This window comes from Schistocerca americana, chromosome 7 (assembly GCF_021461395.2).
Source record: "Schistocerca americana isolate TAMUIC-IGC-003095 chromosome 7, iqSchAmer2.1, whole genome shotgun sequence".
NCBI classification, from domain to species: Eukaryota; Metazoa; Arthropoda; class Insecta; order Orthoptera; family Acrididae; genus Schistocerca; species Schistocerca americana.
In genome coordinates, this window is record NC_060125.1 from 84,318,346 (window position 1) to 84,341,665 (window position 23,320).

The window sequence follows — 23,320 nt, forward strand, 5'->3', positions numbered from 1 at the left end:
GCAATTGCACAGAACGTTTCTGATGTTCGTATATGGGAGCAAATTTTGAAACTAGTTAATCCCTCCCTTCAGCAAGTGATAGACATATTGGATAGACAAGACACACTTGACTATGCTCAGGAATCATTTGAAACTTCGCCAGCCGTGTGTAACATTAACCGGCCCGCCGGGCGCGCTGCGCGGCCCGGTAAACTGCCCTCGCGCACGTCTGCGCAGCTGCCGCCACGCTCTAAACCAGGTGTGCCGCGCCAGCATACAAATGCAGTGAAATCGTGCCCGCGGTGTGCTACTAGACATTTGCGTGACAATTGTCCGTCACGCCAAGCTATTTGCTTTTTCTATAATAAGAAAGGACATGTTCAAAGTGTTTGCCAGAAAAAGCTCAGATCAGACAATCATAATCCTTCCCGGCCCTTTGCTTCGCGCCGGAATCGAACCAAGAATACTCAGGCTCGTGAACCTTCGCCCATGGACATTCATGTAGTTAATTCCACTTCGTCCAGTGCCACTGTCTCTAACTGTGACTGTGTTCGACCCACAAAAAGTGTGCGTCGACGCCGCCGGAAATCACGTCAATTAGCAAGTGATGCTGTACCTGTATCAGTTCAAATTGCACGAGACAGTCGCTCTTGTCGTCGGCAGGACAATAAACTTTTTGTAGATTTGGACTTTAATGGCAAAGTGATACCATTCCAGCTCGATATCGGAGCTGCAGTTTCATGCTCAATCACGACACGTACAAACAACTGGACAAACCTCCGTTGCGTGCCGCAACTGTTAAGCTCACTACATATTCAGGACAGCAGATCCCTGTGTTAGGACAGTGCACTCTTCTTGCAACATACAAGGGACAAACAAAACTTGTGTCATTTTACGTTCTTCGTTCTTCTACTGCAGTGAACTTGTTTGGTTTAGATTTATTTCAATTGTTTAACATGTCTATTGTAAATCAGGTCCTATCAGTGAATCAGACTGTGCCTTCAGACAGTGTTTCTCGTCTGTGTGAAGAATTTGCAGACATTTTTGCACCGGGCTTAGGTTGCGCTAAGAATTATGAAGCACATTTGGAACTGAAAGTAAACGCGCAACCAAAATTTTTCAGAGCCCGCAATATTCCCCACGCATTGCGGAATGAGGTCGCAGGAACATTAAACGATTTAGCATCACAAGGTGTGAGTGAATGTGCGCAATGCCTCCTCCATTTCAGCTCCGCTTCATCGCTTACGCCGTAAGGGTGTTCCGTTCGTCTGGACGACGGAATGCGAACGCGCCTTTCGCCAGTTGAAATCGGCGTTGCTTTCAAATACTTGCCTTACGCCATTCGATCCCCAGAAACCCCTTTCGTTGATGGTAGATGCATCGGATTTCGGGATCGGTGCTGTGCTTGCGCACAAAGATGGGTCGCATGATCGCCCTATTGCCTTTGCGTCAAAATAGCTCTCGTCTGCGCAAAGAAATTATTCACAGATAGAGAAAGAAGTTTTGGCTCTCGTGTTTGGTGTTACTATGTTCCATGATTTCTTGTATGGTCGTCACTTTACCATCATCACAGACCACAAACCTTTGACATCGCTTTTTCATCCGAACAAGCCTGTACCTCCATGTACAGCGCAGAAATTCATTCGCTGGTCTATTTTCCTCTCGCAGTACCGCTACGATATGTTGTATCGGTCCACTGCTAAGCACGGAAACGCCGATGCATTGTCCCGTTTGCCTGTTGCTGAGGATAAAGCATTCGATTCTTCTGAACTTGCTTGCATGTTCATTGATGCGGAAACCGATGAAGTGGTCGAATCGTTTCCGATTGATTTTCGTCGTGTAGCTACAGCCACAGCTGCTGACCTGGTCCTTGCTACCGTTTTGCTTTTTGTTGCTACACAATGGCCTTTGTCAAAGTCTCGGATCGAGGATCCGTTGGTTCGCCGATTTTTTGCTCATAAGGAGAGACTTTTTGTTCGACGTGGTGTTTTGTTGTTGCGTTCTGATAATGATCAGTCCAGAGTCGTGGCCCCACGGTCGTTACAGTCCTCTGTTTTACGGCTTCTTCACCAAGGACATTGGGGTATAGTGCGAACGAAACAACTTGCTCGTCAGCACTGTACTTGGTTCGGAATCGATGCTGCGATTACGAATATGTGTTCTTCTTGCATGGCGTGTGCCGAACAACAATCCGCACCACCGCGGAAAGTCTTTGCATGGCCAAAAAGCCACTTCCCCTTGGCAACGCTTGCACATCGATTTTGCTGGTCCATTCTGGAATGCTCGATGGTTGGTTCTGGTCGATTCATTCAGTAATTTTCCTTTTGTTGTCCGGATGTCTTCCACGACGTCATCTGCCACCATCCAAGCGTTGTCGGCTATCTTTTGCATTGAAGGTCTTCCGTAGACTATTGCTTCCGACAATGGCCCGCAATTCATGTCCGCAGAATTTGTCATTCTGCCAGGCCCACGGTATTCAACATCTGACATCCGCGCCGTTTTCGCCTCAGTCAAACGGTGCCACTGAACGATTGGTCCGGACTTTCAAGTCACAGATGTTGAAGTTGAAAGAGTCGCATTCTCGGGAGGACGCGTTGTTGCTCTTTTTGTCATCGTATCGCTCTCAGCCCCGAGATGGTCGCTCGCCGGCTGAGTTGCTCCACGGTCGTCCTCATCGAACCTTGATATCTTTGCTGCACCCGCCGCATCAGGTTCCTGTGCAGCGGCAGACTCCTGCTTTTGCTCCAGGCGACGTTGTATTCTATCGCAACTATCGAGGTTCACGGCGTTGGCTCGCAGGGCGCATTCTTCGCTGCCTCGGCCGCGCTATGTATCTGGTTTTGGGGGCCTCTGGTGAGGTGCGTCGGCATCTCAATCAGCTGCGCCTCTGTCGTCGCACGGGTTCTGCCGCTCCCCGTCTGCTTTCAGCGACGGCGCCGTCCGGTCAGCGCCCTGGGGACCCATCTACTGGCCCGCCTCATCCCCAGGTGTTACCGACGATGCCTTCCATTTTGCCCCATGGCGACGCGCCGCCGCAGCCGCCGCCGCCGCCGCCGCCTGTTCTCCCTCCGGCGCCGCCCGCATTCGACGCTTCGCTGCAGCCGCCAAGCGCCTCCCTGGGTCACGCGCCGCCGATCGCTTCCCGTGACCAGCTGTCCTCCGCCATGGAACTCTTGCCCGCTCCGGACCACATGACGTCATCGCGCGTCGGATACCCCGACGCGATGGAGGTCGACCCTTCGGCCCCTCCTGTCTCTTTACGGGCGCATACACCGCATGTTGACGTGCACCCTGGACTAGGTTTTCAGGCGTTTCCTAGCTCCCCTCGGACCGAATGGCCGGGTGCAGGTGGCACAGCCTCGCCTCTTGTTAGGCTCCCCACCTCATCGCATACGTCAACATGGGGTCCTCCCCACGGCGGGCGGAAGCCTTATAACACGACCGTTCGCCGATTTGCGGGGGAGGAATGTGGTGTCACCGCCAGACACCACGCTTGCTAGGTGGTAGCTTTAAATCGGCCGCGGTCCATTAGTACATGTAGGACCCGCGTGTCGCCACTGTGTGATCGCAGACCGAGCGCCACCACAAGGCAGGTCTCGAGATACGGACTAGCACTCGCCCCAGTTGTACGACGACTTTGCTAGCGACTACACTGACGAAGCCTTTCTCTCATTTGCCGAGAGACAGTTAGAATAGCCTTCAGCTAAGTCAATGGCTACAACCTAGCAAGGCGCCATTAACCATTTTAAGATAGAGTCTCACTTGTATCCTCAAGCAATGCTGTATACCAATGAAGGATTAAAAGTTAAGTATAATAGCAGCTACGTACGTTTCTTACTACCATTCATTACGTATCCTGTTTCAGACCGCTATCTAGCCTAAGTGAGATTACGCGTGCCTTTCGGCTACTTCAGTGTGGCGTAGCTGTCTTGTTACGCCCCCAAAATTATTTTGCCCTCAGAGCCTTTTTAAGGGGACCAAAAATGGCGTAATCACAGGGTGAGAGGTCCAGACTGTATGGAGGGTGGCCGAGAACCTCCCATTTGAATTGCTGCAGGAGTGCCGCGACTGTGTTGGCCGTATGAGGCTTTGCATTGTCGTGGAGCAGTATGATCCCACAGGTGAGATTGCTTGGTCGTTTTGATTTGATCGCTTGGCGAAGGGTGGTCAAGATTTCCGAGTAATGCTGTACATTCACTGTTGTACCGTGCTGCAGGAAGTGAATCAGACGGGGGCCATATTGGTCAAAAAAGATCGTCAGCATAACTTTTCCGATTCACATTGGACGACGACGTCCAGCTGTACATGCGGAACTGGTTAACATCGCAGTCCCGGGAATTTTATGAGACAGCCATTCACCGCCTTGTGTCCTGTGGGACAAGTGTCTCAACAGCCAGGGTCAATACTTCTAACATACAAGTACTGATTTCTGGAATAATGTCTCTAGCTCGTTTCTTTTTGAATGCCCCTTGTATATTGTAACATGAAAGAATAGTTATTGGTAGTGAACTATGACGAACTTAAATGGCAGATATCCGGAGATTTGAAAGTCATAGGGATATTACTCAGGCTATAACATGGCTGCACGAATTTCTGTTGCTTCCTGTGCCTCTGAGAGAGTAGCACCAAAGTACTTCAATATAAAAAGAAATATTGGCGTATGCATCAATCATCTGAACCAGGATCTCACAATGTTATGCACTATACATTTGTGGAACCCAAGAACATATTTCTCCCTGCTCTTCATATAAAATTGGGCCTAATGAGAAACTTCATGAAGCCCCTGGACAAAACTGGGGAATCTTCGTTGGTCTACTATGGATAAAAAAAACTGGGGAAGGATTTCTCTATTTGCGCGAGAAATTCCATGTCTTAGTGAGGCGAAAATAAGAGGGGTCTTCAGGGGTCCACAGGCATCTAAACTGTACAAAGATGAGCACTTCAGCATCATCCTGAGAGGTGGTGAAAAGTTGGCTTAGGACACGTTTGTTCAAGTGTCTACAAACTTGGTAGTAAGTAAGCGGGCACAAAACTATAAGGACCTTGTAGCCAATCTTATGCATTGCTACAGTAGACTCGGGTGCAACATGTCCTCACTGTTATGTTTCCTAGATTTCCACCTGGACTTCTTTCCTGACAACTGTGGCGCTGCAACCGACGAGCACAGAGAACTCTTCCAGCAGCAAATTTCAGGCACGGAAATGAGGTACCAGGGAAAGTGGAGTGCATCAACGTTTGCCCGGTTACTGCTGAACTCTAATCAGCGAATCACCAGCAGGAATGTACAAACGCCAGGCAAAGAGCGGTAGCAACTTCAGTGACCTTTCTCCAACGGATAATACATGCATAAGTTAATATGGGTAAGAAATCTATCATAACTTTAAAACGAGAGCTAATTTTCTTTGTCAGCACACCTAAAAACATAGAGATTAGCTGCTCTCATGCCAGTTACAGAAAAAAAGAAAAAATTTGTTGGCTAGTGAAATTTTTCATTCAGTATTTTTTAGGTTTTCATATGTTCTAACCTAAAAAAAGAACTGGAAAACAATTTATCTTCTCCCTAAATTTTAATTAGAGAGAAAAAAAATGTATGACAATATAATTTTCTTCAATTTATTAGATTCACACATTGTTTATTTAACTGAATATTTAACTTTCTGTACTGTTCTGTGGGTATTTGTGTTTTCCACCTTTTTTCGAGAATGACATTATTAAAAATTGGGCCATACTAGAGGATGCAGCCTTCAAAGAACCTCATCCATGTAACAGAGACCAGTTTACTTCAAACGTTCAGGAGGATTGGAACTCAATGGTCCTCGAAGAGACTGTAGTGCTCTCAGATATTTTCGGTAGACGAGTTGAAGAGTGTCTTCATAATCAGGGACATCATACAAAATGCTGGAAAAATGCAAAGACGACTGTCCAGATTATTTTTTAAAATGTAGGAATGTGTTTTTGAAAAAAAAATGATCTGTGAAATAAAAATGGTCTGACAAAATTTGAGGGAGAAACTCTCCATTCACCATGTGAATCAAGGCTTCGTTGTTAATACAATATGTTGTGCATGTGGATTCGATAAATAAGCCGGCAGCGGTGGCCGAGCGGTTCTAGGTGGTTCAGTCTGGAACTGCTATGGCCGCAGATTCGAATCCTGCCCCGGGCATGGATGTGTGTGCTGTCCTTAGCCTAGTTAGGTTTAAGTAGTTCTAAGTCCTTGGGGACTGATGACGTCACATGTTAAGTCCCATAGTCCTCGGAGCCATTTGAACCATTTCTTTCGATAAATATAAGGGAATTATGGTGTACTAGGGTTGGAACTTTAATAGTGGCAACTATTTGTGTAAAGCTCGTACAAAATAGATGCGTGATTCACTGTTTTACTGACCTTCAAAGCAGTCACCAGCATTATGTATAACCTGTTGCCAGCAATGTGGAAGTTATAGGATACTCTTAGCGGTGGCCTTTGTGTTGACAGTTCGAGTGGCGTGCGACAAATTTGTAGCAGTTCTGAAGCGAATGCCGTCAAGTGTTTCCTTCACTTTAGAAATTGAGTTGAACTCACGGAGGCTTAAGCCAGGGGAGTGGAGTAGGTGGTATAGCAGTTAGCAGCCTCATCAGTCAAACAAATAAGTAACAGCTTGCACTGAATGTGCTTGAGCATTGTCCTGCAAAATAATGGCCATGTCCTGCAGAAAGCATCACCACTTCTGTCTCTAAGCTGGTCGCAGGTTGTGTTCCAATGACGGACAGCATAGAGACAGAAGTGCTGACGCTTTCTGCAGGACCTGACCATCATTTTGCAGGAGAATGCTTAAGCATGTACAGTGCAAGCTCTTACTGATGGGGCTACTAAGTGCTCTCCCCTGACGTAAGCCCTCGTGAGTTCGAGTTCTAAACTGATGGAAACACCTCACAGCCTTCGCTTCAGAACTGCTACAAATTTGTCGGGCAATAGACCGCGCCGCTCGAACTGTCAATACAACTGGCACTGCTAAGAGTATCCTATGACTTCTGCATCGCTGGAAACGGGTTATACACAATGCTGGTGACTGCTTTGAAGGTCAGTGTAACTTTGAAACACGTATCTCTTTGTACGAGCTGTAAATAAATAGTTGCCATTATTAAAGTTCCAACCCTCGTATATGGAGGATTTTGCGGATTTGGACACTGGGATGGAAATTTCATTCCCTCGGTGTTCTCCACTGTATCTCATGTTCACCACCCTGGTTGACAGCAATGAAATTGGGTAAACGCCAAAGATTAATCATTTGAAAATCGGGATTTGTGACTTTTGTAACGATGGAATCTTTCCTAACAATCAGCTATTAGATGTTTAGACTTGGTATGTTTTTAGATTGGGCGCTAAGGATTTATGCCTAAGGAATTTTGTGGATAGATGAGGCTAACCAAGGACTAATTCGTTGGAGAGAGATCTCCAGAAGAAGTGGATGCGGAGTGCACGTACTTGATATCAGATAAATCTTTCTTTTTCTCTGGGCTTAGGGGTTTATCAAGGTTGAGCCTTTTGTTATTGTTTCGTGTGGACGGCAATGTGAAGTGTTCGTGGGACCATTAGAGTGGGGGGTGTGGGGGAGAGAGGGGAGTGACCAAAAGATGTCACCATAGGCGGGCATTTTTATCAGTAAACAAGGTGTGCAAGATGATGTGCTGTCTTCATGATTCCACATTTTAATCGAATAGATCTTTCTTTCGTTGAATAAACAATACTAACAGTAACTGAACCCAACAGCAGTAAATGGGTGCATTGGTTGCACCTGGCATGTTTTCAATGCACAACCTTTTTTTACGAATTAACTTAACTGATTGTGTTGTACTATATTATATTATATTAGTTTGTAAAAACTCTTTATAAAATAAATTATCGAAGATTTTTATCTCATTAAAAAGTTTATATTGTTGTTATTATTATTATTTATTTTATGGTCTTCATTTGAGCACTCTAGTCAAAAATACAAAGTTGTAAACAAGTTGTTACACAGGGATACAGTTTGGCTCAACAGTAACTTATATGATATTTAGGTAATATAATTATTAGAGTCTATACTTATGTGAAAGGTGTTTTGCTCTTCTGTCTGCCCAGTATTTCTTCATTCTTTCAGCCCGCATCTCGTGGTCGTGCGGTAGCGTTCTCGCTTCCCACGCCCGGGTTCCCGGGTTCGATTCCCGGCGGGGTCAGGGATTTTCTCTGCCTCGTGATGGCTGGGTGTTGTGTGCTGTCCTTAGGTTAGTTAGGTTTAAGTAGTTCTAAGTTCTAGGGGACTTATGACCACAGCAGTTGAGTCCCATCGTGCTCAGAGCCATTTGAACCATTTTTCTTCATTCTTTCAGATATTTTCTTTCTTTCTTCATCTGAGACCACTCTTCCTGTACTCCTTTTATTGATTTTCATCTGTTTGCGGGTCTTGCAGTATTCTGGTTTTCTCTGTCTTGTTTTTTAGGTCATCTACTGTAATTTGGAGTTCTTTTATATCTTCCTTAATTTCTGTGATCCATATTCCACAATTTTTGTAATTTTTTTTTACTAGTTCTGTTTTCTGGAGTTCTCATGAGATGTCCAAAGAATGAGATGCGTTTCTTCCTGTTCGTGCTCATGACTGGTTCTATTTTCTTATATACTGTTTCATTTTGATTCTATTCTCCAATGTCCATTTATTTTATACTGTTTATTTATACATGTCCTAATTATTCTTCTTTCTATTTTTAGTATTCTGTCAATTTCTGCTGTATTAGTTGTTTCGAAGATTGTTTCAGCTGCATACGTTATTTCTGGTTGTGTAACTGTTTTGTAGTGTTTTAATTTTGCATCTATAGATAGGCTTTTTTTGTTGTATGTAGTTTTGGTAATGTAACTTGCGTAGTTCAGTTTTTTATTCTATTCTGACATGATGGCTTCTCATTTAGATTGTATGTTATTATTTCGCCTAAATATTTAAATTTATCAACAATTTTGATTTCCTGTTCTATTGTAATTTTGTTTGCAAGTGGTGGATCAGTTAGCATAATCTCCGTTTTTTCAAATGATATTCTAAGGCCTACTTTCTCTGCTATTTCTTGTAGTGATTTTACTTGTTGCCAGGTTTCTTGAACGGTGTGGGCCAGGAGAGCAAGATCATCAGCGAATCCCAAGCAGTTTAAGCTAATATCATCTTTAACACTTCCAATTCTTATCATCTTTGGATTGTCCTTGTACCATTCTCTCATTATGTATTCCAGTGCACAGTTGAACAGTATGGTGATAGGCAGTCACCTTGTCTTCAGCCTGTTTTTGAGGAATGGTTCCGAAATTTCTCCTCTAAACTTCACTTTTGATTTGGTGTTGGTTAGAGTGAGTTGTATTATTTTGATTAGTTTCGGATGGAGTCCTAGATATCTTAAAATTTTTAATACTGAAGGTCTGTGGAGACAGTAATATGCCTTCTTAAAATCTACAAATGTTATTGCCAGAGGTTTGTTCCGTTTCTTGTGGTATGTCATCAATTTTAAACTAATTATCTGCTCTGCACAGCTTCACCATGGTCTGAAACCTCCATGATATTCCCCTAACTCCTGTTCTAATTGCTCCTTGATTCTTTCATATAGGATCTTGTATAGAAAAGTTTATATATTATAATTAATTCAATTATTTCGTAGAAAGTTTGTGCATTAAAAACATGACAAGTGCACTCAAGGTACCCACTTATTACTCCCAGTGATGGGCGATGATATTGAAAACCAGTAAACTTATACTTTCACAGACGTTGGTCCAGTCAGAGAGAGAAATCGTGATACAGTGGCTACAGACTTGACAATGCATATGACATTTTGTGCAGCCCAAAGTGGTTTTACGGGTGAAAAAGAGCAGTAATTACTTTTTCAAATTTTCCAAATATTTTTCTTGCTACTACCACTGGGCCTTAGTGGCGTGATGTAAGTTATATACGCAGCTCCGCAGCTATGGGGATGGATCCCACACTCGATTCCGCTAAGTCAGGGATCCACAGGACTGCTGGGGAAGTAACTCCTTCAGAAAGTTCAAAGCCAACCAGTGGGAGAACAGAGATCGGCCACATTGGGTCTACGGGTTGACTACAGCAGCGGGTGGCACTCCCGCCTGCCAGCCCTCTTGCCCTTCTGAGGTAGGTGTCCACCTGCTCCTCCCATTGAGGGCGAAATGCTCTCCACTGGTATCTGCGGTTGGTCGTTGATAGAAAATGTACCCCATACAATAGGAGAAGGAGAGTAAATATCCATTTTTTGACAATTGTTTTCCATTCCATGTGTTAGAGTGAACAGGATGAGTCGTGGATGCCCACTTGCGCTCCTTAAGCCGATCTGGCACGTACAGTTTTCGGTGTTTAAATAAAATCACTGTTCGTGTTACGTGCGTCATTATGAAGCACTAATCCAACTGTATCGCCGACGTCATCGCAGTGGTACTCTTAAGGGCTATAAACTTACAGATTCTGGGGAAGGTATTCCATATATACGAGTAGTTTGAATTTCCTAAACGTTCCACTGGAAATATTGCGGAAATGGAAAGTGCTATTGTTGTGCTGTTTTCACGGAATCGGTACACTTAGAAAGTGTACTTTTTGTGCAAAGAGACACGTTTTTAAACGAAACAGTGCTTAGTGATGATAGCCGACTGAAAGTAACATAAATTAGACTGTCAGTTGTGCTTTTTCCAAGATTATGGTTCAATATGTTTACTAGGTCTCATGTTTTGAAAAGTTCCCACCATTGATGTTTGCATGTTTACATTTCATACTCTGTCATTTACTCTCCGGCTCGTAATGATGGATCCTTTCTTTTTTTTTTTTTTTTTTTTTTTTTTTTTCAAATGTCCAAGAGCGTTTGTTTATGCAACTGTGCGAGTTGTTTTGGGACCCATCTTCCACAAACTCTCTGAAATCCAAGTCTGTTGTGGATTATTTCGTAGGCACAACCGTGACTAATTTGCAGACGATGTGCCACAGCCACACATATACTCCGCGAGCCACCAAGCGATGTGTGGCGGAGAGCACAATTCGCACCAAAGTCATATCCCCCCCCCCCCCCCCCTGTTCCACTTGCGGATCCCGCGAGGGAAAAACGACTGCCTGAACGCCTCAGTACGAGCTCTGATTTCACTTATCTTTGAATGGTGATCACTGCGCGATTTGAAAGTTGGTGGTAATAATATATGCTCTACATCCTTTATGATCGTATTTCGGAATTTAGTGAGCAGCCCCTTCCGTTTAGCGCGTCGTCTATCTCAAGTGTGTCCCACTTCAAACTTTCAATGAGATTTGTAACGCTCTCGCGATGGCTAAATGTACCAGTCACGAATCTTGGCCTGCCGGTGTGGTCGAGCGGTTCTAGGCGCTTCAGCTTGGAACCGCGCGATCAGTACAGTCGCAGGTTCGAATCCTGCCTCGGTCATGGATATGTGTGTGTGCTGTCCTTAGGCTAGTTACTTTTAAGTAGTTCTAAGTTCTAGGGGACTGATGACCTCAGATGTTACGTCCCATATTGCTCAGAGCTTTGAACCATTTGAACCACGAATCTTGGCGCTCGTCTTTGGACCTTCCCAATCTCTAGAATCAGACCCAACTGGTAAGGAGGTCCCATACAGATGAACAATATTCTAAGAGCGGATGAACTAAAGTACTCTAAGCAGTTTCCTTTGTTGAAGGACTGCATCGCTTCAGGATACTGCACATAAACCACAATCTAGAGTTCACCTTGCCCGTTACTTGTATAATCTGATCAATCCATTTGAGATCATTTCGAATAGTCACACCCAGATACTTGACGGATGTTACCGCTTCCAAAGACAGGGCATTTATTTTGTACTCGTACATTAATGGGGATTTTCGCTTTGTTACACGCAGTAGCTTACACGTACTAATATTGAGAGATAACTGCTTGTCATTACACCACGCATTTATTTTCTGCAAATCCTCATTGATTTGTTCACAACTTTCGTGTGATACTACTTTCCTGTAGACTACAGCATCATCGGCAAACAGTCTAATGCCGCTGTCAATCCCATCAGCCAGGTCGTTTATGTAAATCGTAAAAAGCAGCGGACCTATTACGCTGCCCTGGGGCACACCTGATGTTATGCTTGTTTCTGTTGAAGTCACCCCATTCAGGACGACATACTGCTCTCTGTCTGTTAGAAAACTTCCTATCCAACCGCGTATGTCATCGGATAGACCGTAAGCGCGCACTTTTAGGAGCAAGCGACAGTGCGGAACTAAGTCGAACGCCTCTCGAAAGTCGAGGAATATGGCATCAACCTGGGAGCCGGTATCTAGAGCCTGTTGTATATCATGCACAAAGAGGGCCAGCTATGTCTCACATGACCGCTGTTTCCTAAAACCGTGCTGGTTTCTGCAGATGAGCTTCTCAGAGTATAGAAAAGTCATTATGTCTGAACACAAAATATGTTCCATGATTCTACAAAAAATCGACGTCAGTCAATAGTTGATCGTCTAAGAGAATCATTTCACGTGGACGCTCAATGGTTTCTTCTTTTGGGGCGGTAAACGGTCGTCCGGCACCTTCATCGTGCGTAACACTTGTGCGACCATTTCGGAATTTTTCACTCCGTTCCAGGACACTCCGTTGTGGTAAAACACTGTTCCCGTACTGTACCGAAAGTCTTCGATGAATTTCGGCCTCTGATACGCCTTCCGACCACAAGAAACGGATCACTGAACGTTGCTCTTCTTTGGTACAAATAGACAGCGGAACGGCCGCGATTAATAGCACGGCAGCGATAACGAAACTAACCTAGCAGCTCGAAAATTGCAAAGATATAACAAAAACGACAGTACTACCAAAATAAACAGAAATATAACTAAATTGCCGATAACAATTTACTTACCCACTTATGGCAAGTGACAGATGGATGTTTCCTTAGGAATCGTTATCTGCTAATTGCACTGCGCCACGCCTAATTCAGTTCCTCAAGCATAAGTGGATGAGTTAAGTATCTGAATTGAAACCGTCCTAGAACGAGAACATTGCGTTTCCGGATATGGGTTCCTATTCAGAATATTATGTACTGACTCCTCTTCGCAAGTCCTAGATGTTTGCAAAGAGAATTTCTGAACACCCTATATTAGTTCTAGTCATTATAAACGAAATGAACGTCCAATATTAGAGTTCCAGTCTAATCATCATCCTGGATACAGTGATGTATTGCGAATACATAGAAAGAAGGATCCTTTATTGTATGATTATATGATAGCGGAACAAACACTGGTAGCAGTTACTTCTGTAAAATATCTGGGAGTGTACGTAAAGAATGATTTGAAGTGGAATTATCATATAAAATTAATTGTTGGTAAGGCGGGTACCAGGTTGAGATTCATTGGGAGAGTCCTTAGAAAATGTAGTCCTTCAACAAAGGAGGTGGCTTACAAAACACTCGTTCGACCTATACTTGAGTATTGCTCATCAGTGTGGGATCCGTACCAGATCGGGGATCCGTACCAGATCGGGTTGACGGAGGAGATAGAGAAGATCCAAATAAGAGCGGCACGTTTCGTCACAGGGTTCTTTGGTAAGCGTGATAGCGTTACGGAGATGTTTAGCAAACTCAAGTGGCAGACTCTGCAAGAGAGGCGCTCTGCATCGTGGTGTAGCTTGCTGTCCAGGTTTCGACAGGGTGCGTTTCTGGATGAGGTATCGAATATATTGCTTCCCCCTACTTATACCTTCCGAGGAGATCACGAATGTAAAATTAGAGAGATTCGAGCGCGCACGGAGGTTTTCCGGCAGTCGTTCTTCCCGCGAACCATACGCGACTGGAACAGAAAAGGGAGGCAATGACAGTGGCATGTAAAGTGCCCTTCGCCACACTCCGTTGTGTGGCTTGCGGGGTATAAAAGTATATGTAGATGTAGATGAGGCGATGCATTAGGTGAATGAGGCAGTCACCGCGCGTGTGTGTGTGCGAGCCTCCGCCCATTTGCCCGTCCGCCTGCATCTGGCTGGACACCCTTCTCAAATCAGTGAGGACTCAGCTACACGTACTGTGCGCCAATATTAGTCTCCGGCCACGCCAAGTTTCACGACTCAGCGTAGTTTCTTGGCTTCATATTTTGTACAAATTAGCTCTTAATTTAGTCATGAACTACGTCTTTTGCACTTTTGTAATTTATCACAGTTAAGGCAAAATCTGTATATTGAGCAAGCTGTAAAGGAAACAAAAGAAAAGTTCGGAGTAGGTATTAAAATCCATGGAGAAGAAATAAAAACTTTGAGGTTCGCCGATGACATTGTAATTCTGTCGGAGACAGCAAAGGACTTGGAAGAGCAGTTGAACGGAATGGACAGTGTCTTGAAAGGAGGGTATAAGATGAACACCAACAAAAGCAAAACGAGGATAATGAAATGTAGTCGAATTAAGTAGGGTGATGCTGAGGGGATTAGAGTAGGAAATGAGACACTTAAAGTAGATTTCCCACCATGTTATAGTTCTGGGTGGACATTTTAATTTGCTGGATATAGACTGGGAGACTCAAACGTTCATAACGGGTGGCAGGGACAAAGAATCCAGTGAAATTTTTTTAAGTGCTTTGTCTGAAAACTACCTTGAGCAGTTAAACAGAGAACCGACTCGTGGCGATAAAATATTAGACCTTCTGGTGACAAACAGAACTGAACTATTTGAAACAGTTAACGCAGAACAGGGAATCAGCCATCATGAAGCGGTTACTGCATTGATGATTTCAGCCGTAAATAGAAATATTAAAAAAGGTAGGAAGATTTTTCTGTTTAGCAAAAGTGACAAAAAGCAGATTACAGAGTACCTGACGGCTCAACACAAAAGTTTTGTCTCAAGTACAGATAGTGTTGAGGATCATTGGACAAAGTTCAAAACCATCGCACAATATGCGTTAGATGAGTATGTGCCAAGCAAGATCGTAAGAGATGGAAAAGAGCCACCGTCGTACAACACCGAGTTAGAAAACTGCTGCGGAAGCAAACGGAACTTCACAGCAAACATAAACATAGGCAAAGCCTTGCAGACAAACAAAAATTACCCGAAGTGAAATGTAGTGTGAGGAGGGCTATGCGAGAGGCGTTCAATGAATTCGAAAGTAAAGTTCTATGTACTGACTTGGCAGAAAATCCTAAGAAATTTTGGTCTTATGTCAAAGCGGTAGGTGGATCAAAACAAAATGTGCAGACAATCTGTGACAAAAATGGTACTGAAACAGAGGATGACAGAGGCCGAAATACTAAATCTCTTTTTCCAAAGCTGTTTCACAGAGGTAGACTGCATTGTAGTTCCTTCTCTAGATTGTCGCACAGATGACAGAATGGTAGATATCGAAATAGAAGACAGAGGGATAGAAAAACAATTAAAATCACTCAAAAGAGGAAAGGCCACTGGACCTGCTGGGATACCAGTTCGATTTCACACAGAGTACCAGAAGGAACTTGCCCCCCTTCTTGCAGCGGTGTACCGTAGGTCTCTAGAAGAGCGTAGCGTTCCAAAGGATTGGAAAAGGGGACAGGTCATCCCCGTTTTCAAGAAGGGACGTCGAACAGATGTGCAGAACTATAGACCTATATCACTAACGTCGTTCAGTTGTAGAATTTTGGAACACGTATTATGTTCGAGTATAATGACTTTTCTGGAGACTAGAAATCTACTCTGTAGGAATCAGCATGGGTTTCGAAAAAGACGGTCGTGTGAAACCCAGCTCGCGCTATTTGTCCACGAGACTCAGAGGGCCATAGGCACGGGTTCCCAGGTAGATGCCGTATTTCTTGACTTCCGCAAGGTGTTCGATACAGTTCCCCACAGTCGTTTAATGAACAAAGTAAGAGCATATGGACTATCAGACCAATTGTGTGATTGGATTGAAGAGTTCCTAGATAACAGAACGCAGCATGTCATTCTCAATGGAGAGAAGTCTTCCGAAGTAAGATTTAGCTACAAAATAGCAGGTCAGCAACTGGAAGCAGTTAATTCCATAAATTATCTGGGAGTACGCATATGGAGTGATTTAAAATGGAATGATCATATAAACTTGATCGTCGGTAAAGCAGATGCCAGACTGAGCTTCATTGGAAGAATCCTAAGGAAATGCAATCCGAAAACAAAGGAAGTAGGTTACAGTACGCTTGTTCGCCCACTGCTTGAATACTGCTCAGCAGTGTGGGATCCGTACCAGATAGGGTTGATAGAGGAGATAGAGAAGATCCAACGGAGAGCAGCGCGCTTCGTTAGAGGATCATTTAGTAATCGCGAAAGCGTTACGGAGATGATAGATAAACTTCAGTGTAAGACTCTGCAGGAGAGACACTCAGTAGCTCGGTACTGGCTTTTGTTAAAGTTTCGAGAACATACCTTCACCGAAAAGTCAAGCAGTATATTGCACCCTCCTACGAATATGTCGCGAAGAGGCCATGGGGATAAAATCAGAGAGATTAGAGCCCACACAGAAGCATACCGACAATCCTTCTTTCCACGAACAATACGATACTGGAATAGAAGGGAGAACCGATAGAGGTACTCAAGGTACCCTCCGCCACACGCCGTCAGGTGGCTTGCGGAGTATGGATGTAGATGTAGATGTAGAAAGGAGTTTTGCTATTTGGGGAGCAAAATAACTGATCATGGTCGAAGTAGAGAGGATATTAAATGTAGACTGGTAATGGCAAGGAAAGCGTTTCTGAAGATGAGAAATTTGTTAACATCGAGTATAGATTTAAGCGTCAGGAAGTCGTTTCTGAAAGTATTTGTATGGAGTGTAGCCATGTATGGAAGTGAAACATGGACGATAAATAGTTTGGACAAGAAGAGAATAGAAGCTTTCGAAATGTGGTGCCGCAGGAGAATGCTGAGGATTAGATGGGTGGATCACATAACTAATGAGGAGGTACTGAATAGAATTGGGGAGAAGGGGAGTTTGTGGGACAACTGGACTAGAAGAAGGGATCGGTTGGTAGGACATGTTCTGAGGCGTCAAGGGATCACTAACTTAGTACTGGAGGGCAGCGTGGAGGAAGACCAAGAGATGAATACACTAAGCAGATTCAGAAGGATGTAGGTTGCAGTAGGCACTGGGAGATGAAGAAGCTTGCACGGGATAGAGCAGCATGGAGAGCTGCATCAAATTAGTCTCAGGACTGAAGACCACAACAACAACAAGGCAAAATATTTTCTACATAATTTCCAAGTATTTTAAACACTGTAGGACGTGTTGATGTTAACAAAAAAATAATTAAAAAAGTATTTGAATCTTATTCCTTGAATTGTAATGCATTCGACAGTCACGTCTGAATAAACATGAACTCGAGAGTCCCAACATTAAACTTACCTATAACGTCGATATAGCTTCTAAACTTTACAGGGCGCAACCAGTCGTGGCGATAGAGGGAGTACAGTGTGTCAGCGAAGCCAAACATTTGTGATGCCTCCGGCTGTTGGCCCTCACAAAGATCACTAAAGTCTTCACGAAAGGTGAGGAACTGCTCCTCATAGTACAACAGTCTATCACTCAACAGCGGCCGCCTGTAACATACAAGTCCTGATGTTAAAAGTTAAAAATGAATAAAATCAATATACCAGTCGGACAACTGCTCAAAACTGGGATTTTTTGTTATTTTTTAATTAAATGCCTTTTATTGCAACGAATTACAATAAACTACAACGTTACACAATCGTTAATGCAAGGTATAGCCTTTGTCATCATATCCTTTAAATTGCTTACATAAAGGCCAGAATTTTTAAAAAATGTGACAATTCCAGTGCACATTTTGTATCCATCACCCACAACATTATGACCACCGACCTGCTATCGATATAATCCCGTCCAGACTGTAGTAACGTCACCTGGCGAGGAATGACTGCTAGTCAGACACAGACAAAACACATCTAGTACCAGCGAGCGTCCTGTCCGTGTGTAGATGGGGAAGATGTGAGATCTATCAGAGTTTCACCCACGGCACATTGTGATGGCTAGGAGACCCGTCAACGGCATTTTGGACTCGGCGCGAAGGTGCTGAGCAGTGCTGTGGTGAGTGTCTTCAACACGGCGAAACCGAGATGATGGTGTCATTAAAGATCTCGGACGTCGTAGGCTGGGCAGAGTGCTAAAACAGGACAGGCGGCGAACTGTTGCGGCACTAACACGAGACTTTAATCTTGGGCAGAGTTCAAGTGTGTCCGAACACACAGTGCGCTGAAGACTCCTAGCGAGGGGCCTCCACAGCCGACAACCCACGCACGTGTCAATGTTAACACCACGACACAGGCAACTACGACCGAGAGCGCACATGAACATCGGCAATGGACGTTAGCGCTGTGGAAGAGCATCGCACGGTCTGACGTGATCAAAAAGTCAGTATAAATTTGAAAACTGAATAAATCACGAAATAATGTAGATAAAGAGGTACAAATTGACACACATGCTTGGAATGGCATGGGGTTTTATTAGAACCAAAAAAATACAAAAGTTCAAAAAATGTACGACAGATGGCGCTTCACCTGAGCAGAATAGCAATAATTAGCATAACAAAGTAAGACAAAGCAAAGATGATGTTCTTTACAGGAAATGGTCAATATGTCCACCATCATTCCTCAACAATAGCTGTAGTCGAGGAATAATGTTGTGAACAGCACTGTAAAGCATGTCCGGAGTTATGGTGAGGCATTGGCGTCGGATGTTGTCTTTCAGCATCCCTAGAGATGTCGGTCGATCACGATACACTTGCGACTTCAGGTAACCCCAAAGCCAATAATCGCACGGACTGACGTCTGGGGACCTGGAAGGCCAAGCATGACGAAAGTGGCGGCTGAGCACACGATCATCACCAAACGACGCGCGCAAGAGATCTTTCACGCGTCTAGCAATATCGGGTGGAGCGCCATCCTGCATAAACATCGTACGTTCCAGCAGGTGTTTATCAGCCAGGCTGGGGATGATGCGATTCTGTAACATATCGGCGTACCTCTCACCCGTCACGGTAGCAGTTACAAAACCAGAATCACGAATTTCCTCGAAGAAAAAAGGCCCGATAACGGAAGATGTAGTAAAGCCAACCCATACCGTGACTTTCTCGTCGTGCAATGGAATTCCACGACAGCCGGCCGCGGTGGTCTCGCGGTTATTGCACTCAGTCCGGAACCGCGCGACTGCTACGGTCGCAGGTTCGAATCCTGCCTCGGGCGTGGATGTGTGTGATGTCCTTAGGATAGTTAGGTTTAAGTAGTTCTAAGTTCTAGGGGACTGATGACCACAGAAGTTAAGTCCCATAGTGCTCAGAGCCATTTGAACCAATTCCACGACAGTTCTAGGATTTTCGGTAGCCCAAATTCTGCAGTTGTGGGCGTTGACAGACCCTCGGAGCGTGAAATGAGCTTCGTCGGTCCACAACACGTTACTCAACCAATCGTCATCTTCCGCCATCTTTTGAAACGCCCACACCGCAAATGCCCTCCGCTTCACTAAATCGCCAGGTAACAGTTCATGATGCCGATGCATTTTGTACGGATAGCATCGGAGGGTACGCCTAAGTGCCAACCAAACAGTAGTGTATGGAATGCCGGTGCGACGTGCGACTGCACGAGCGCTGACTTCGCCGTGCATAGACGAACCCGCTACAGTCTCCATTTCTTCCTGAACTGTCTCAGCGGCATTACGCCTTGTGCTCGGTCGGCTACTGCGGGGTCTATCGTCTAAACAACCCGCGGCTTCGAACTTCGAAATGATTCTCGCCACAACCGTATTTGTCAACGGACCTTCACCCGTTCGAATCCTCTTACTATGGCGATAGGATCGTAAAGCTGAATTAGCACATTCCCCATTCCGATAATACAGCTTCACTAAAAGCGCCTTATCAGGTAGCGTCAACATGCTGCAACTTCTGGCGCATCTGATTCCCTCGCTCATTGCACCTCCTTTTATACACGATTGTCATGCGCAGTCACTGACGTTTTGCTGTCCAGCGCCATCTGTCGGACATTTTGTGAACTTTGTTTTTTTTTTGGTTCTGATAAAGCCCCATGTCATTCCACGCATGTGTGTCAATTTTTACCTCTCTATCTACATTATTCCGTGGTTTATTAAGTTTTCAAATTTATACTGACTTTTTGGTTACCCGTTATATGTGGGCTCACCGGTCATTTGGCCATCTTCTCCTGTGCGGATGCACAAACAGTGCCAGAACTATTACGGGAATCGGCAGTAAAGCCGCGAGTAAAGAGTATAATGGGCAGCGGCACTATGAATATAGTGCGGGAGAATAAGTGGGTCTCACGGGAGGCGTGCCAGAGATAAGTCCCTGCAGTCGCACTATCCTCTGTGTCGTCGATGGCTCAGATGGATAGAGGGTCTACCATGTAAGTAGGAGATCCCGGGTTCGAGTCCCCGTTGGGGCACACATTTTCAATTGTCCCCGTTGGCTGTATGCAGGTAGGGGTATTCATGTCATTGTAATTGCATTCATGTGGGCACCCCTGGGTTAAGTGAAGCTCGCGCAAGGCATCATGGCAGCCAAAGAGTATCGTATGCTGCACGCAGACCATGTACACCCCTTCATGATGATCATGTTTCTCGTTGGCAGTGGCATTTTTCATCAAGATAATGCGCCATGCCGCAAGGCCATGAGCGCGATGGAGCGGTTCGAGGAACACAGTGTCGAATTCTAATCGATATCCTGCTCCCCCAGTTCGCCAGATCTGAACGGAATTGAATAGGCCTACATCTGGATTCTGATTGAACGTGGCGTCTGAGCTCATCGCCTGCTGCCCGAAATTTACGGGAACTGGGTGATTTGTGTGTGCAAATGTGGTGCGAGAACCCTCCAGTGGCCGGCCCTTGTGGCCGAGCGGTTCTAGGCGCTTCAGTCTGGAACCGCTCGACCGCTACGGTCGCAGGTTCGAATCCTGCCTCGGGCATGGATGTGTGTGATGTCCTTAGATAGGTTTAAGTAGTTCTAAGTTCTAGGTGACTGATGACCTCAGAAGTTAAGTCCAATAGTAGTCAGAGCCATTTGAACCCTCCAGTGAACTACCAAGGCCTCATTGCTTCCTTGCCACGACGTGTCACAGCTGTTATTCGTGCCAAACGTGGACATACCGGCAATTATGTAGGTGGCCATAATGTTCTGGCTCATCAGGTGTCAAAAGTCATCGGATACCTTCTAATACCGTGTCGAACCTCCTTTTACCTGGGGAAGCGCAGCAGCTCGACGTGGCGTGGACTCCACAAGTCGGTGGAAGTCCCCCGTAACAATATTGAGCTATGCTGCCTCTACAGTTGTCCATAACTGCGAAAATGCGAAAGGCTTGCCGATGCAGGATTCTGTGCACAAACTGACCTCTCGATTATGTCCCAGAAATTTCCCCTCGGCTTCTTCATATCTAACTTGCACTCTCGGCACATGCTACTCCAGTGAAACTGCAACGGATATTATCGTCACCTACCAGAAACACAACACCTTGTTTTCTCTTATCAGGCATTCTGTCGGAACCATATCAGCTCTGGGGTAGCATCTGGAGGGGTCTGCACTTTGGTTCAAACTGATGTCATTAGTGACTGGATCCCCCTTCATACCAGCCTGGAAACAATAGTGGTTAGAGTGCAAATGACCCCAGCAGTCACCATTTGCAGAGTCTTATTCCTTCCAGGTAAGCCACTTTATTATGTTGAACTGTTTACAGCAATACAGTATCTCCTCCTTGGGGTCTTCAATGTACACCACCCCCTGTAGGGGACTGCCACTTCGACTGGTAGGTATCTTCTGATTGACCAATCCATCACAGACGTTGACTTGTGCCTCCTAAATGACATTTCCCATACCCATTTTAGTACCACTTATGGCACCTTCACTACTATAGATCTCAGGACCTGCTCCTCTGCTCTTGTGGCTTCCCTACATTGGTCACCCCATGATTATCTTTGTAACAGTGATCATTTTCCAGTGATATTGTCGTTCCCCTGCCACCGCCAAGCTGACAAGACCCCATGTTAGGTATTCTGCACTGGTTGGCCGATCTGGGTGGCCAAACCACTTGTTCCAACTGCCAGAATGTTCTCCAAAAGCAGCCGCAAACAAAAGTGGGACAGTATCGTGGTGCATCCTCATTCACAAAAATACTATCGTTGAATGGCTGCAAATCAGCTACAAATAGTCTAAAATAACTATTTCCTGAGAATGACCCCTTGATTTGGGGCTGAACGTCCTGTCCATTCCATATAAACACAAAACACACCGTTACAGAGCCACCACAAGCTTGCTCATTGACTTGTTGACTGTCTGTGTCTATGGCTTCAAGGGACTTCGCCACACACTAACCCTACCGTCACCTCTTGCCAACTTACGCCAGGCGTTTCCTGATGGATGCGTTCGTCATATGTACCAAATAGATTTCTGCGATGATTTCACGCAGTGTGACGCTGTGGATCTCGGAATAGTGAATTCCCTAATGATTTTCAAAATGGAAACTCCCATGCATCTAGCTCCATCCACCACTACGTTCAGTTTGTTAATTGCCGTCGTGCGAGCATAATGAAGTCGCAAACCTTTTCACACTCGCGGAACATTTTCTCGCTCCTCTGCTAGTATTTCGTTTGAACTGATTTCAGATGTAAATTCGCGAAGTTAAACAGCACAACTGGAAAAGCTGCTTCGGAATATACGTTGTCTTTAAAACAGAAAATCACGTGTATTGCAAGAAAGTGAACATGTGATATTTATGACAATGAGTTGCATGATTTCTTCAAATTTGTTACAAATGGAGGTATTTAGGCCACGTTTATGTCAAATTCACTGTATGCATAATAAAATCGCGATCTGAAATACAAAACACTTTGAGCTACTCTGGCACGAATCACGACCTATCTTTACACTTTTACTTCCGCTAGTACCGCATCTGGGACATTCCAATCTTCACAGTAGTTCTCCTGCATACGTGCCGGACCATCACACCTGGAAGTAAGATACTGCAATGGAATGACCTGGAGCTTCGCCTGCTGAATGAAAGTTCACTCTGTAGCAGAGTGTGGATCATTTGAAACTGCTGGGGTCGAGACCCGATGCGGCACACTCTTTCACGCAGCCAGAAAGTTTCGTCTCGAAAATAACTCACGGAGCATCTGTAATAACCCTGTTTCTCAAACCTGGTAGGACAGCTCATGGCACAATACTCAAACAAAGATGACATCTGATCAATAAATGCAAATGTAACGTCGAATAATTCCACTTATACGGTGCCTTTCAGCTAATCCAACGGTTGGGAACATTGTGATCTGGTCACTTAAGGCATTGCAAGTTGCCTTTACAACCACTGAAAATTTGTATTTACTTGACAATAGGCGTTTGGTTT

The 23,320-nt window shown here is 44.8% G+C and overlaps 1 protein-coding gene across 1 annotated transcript in view; it reads right to left on the bottom strand.

Annotated features, from left to right (window-relative positions):
• Positions 1–23,320, bottom strand: part of LOC124622599 — a 109,925-nt gene that overhangs the window by 44,004 nt on the left and 42,601 nt on the right. Inside the window, exon 4 of the mRNA XM_047148353.1 lies at positions 17,310–17,503. Within this exon, the coding sequence (XP_047004309.1) occupies positions 17,310–17,503 (194 nt within the window). The remainder of the gene's footprint in view (positions 1–17,309; positions 17,504–23,320) is intronic.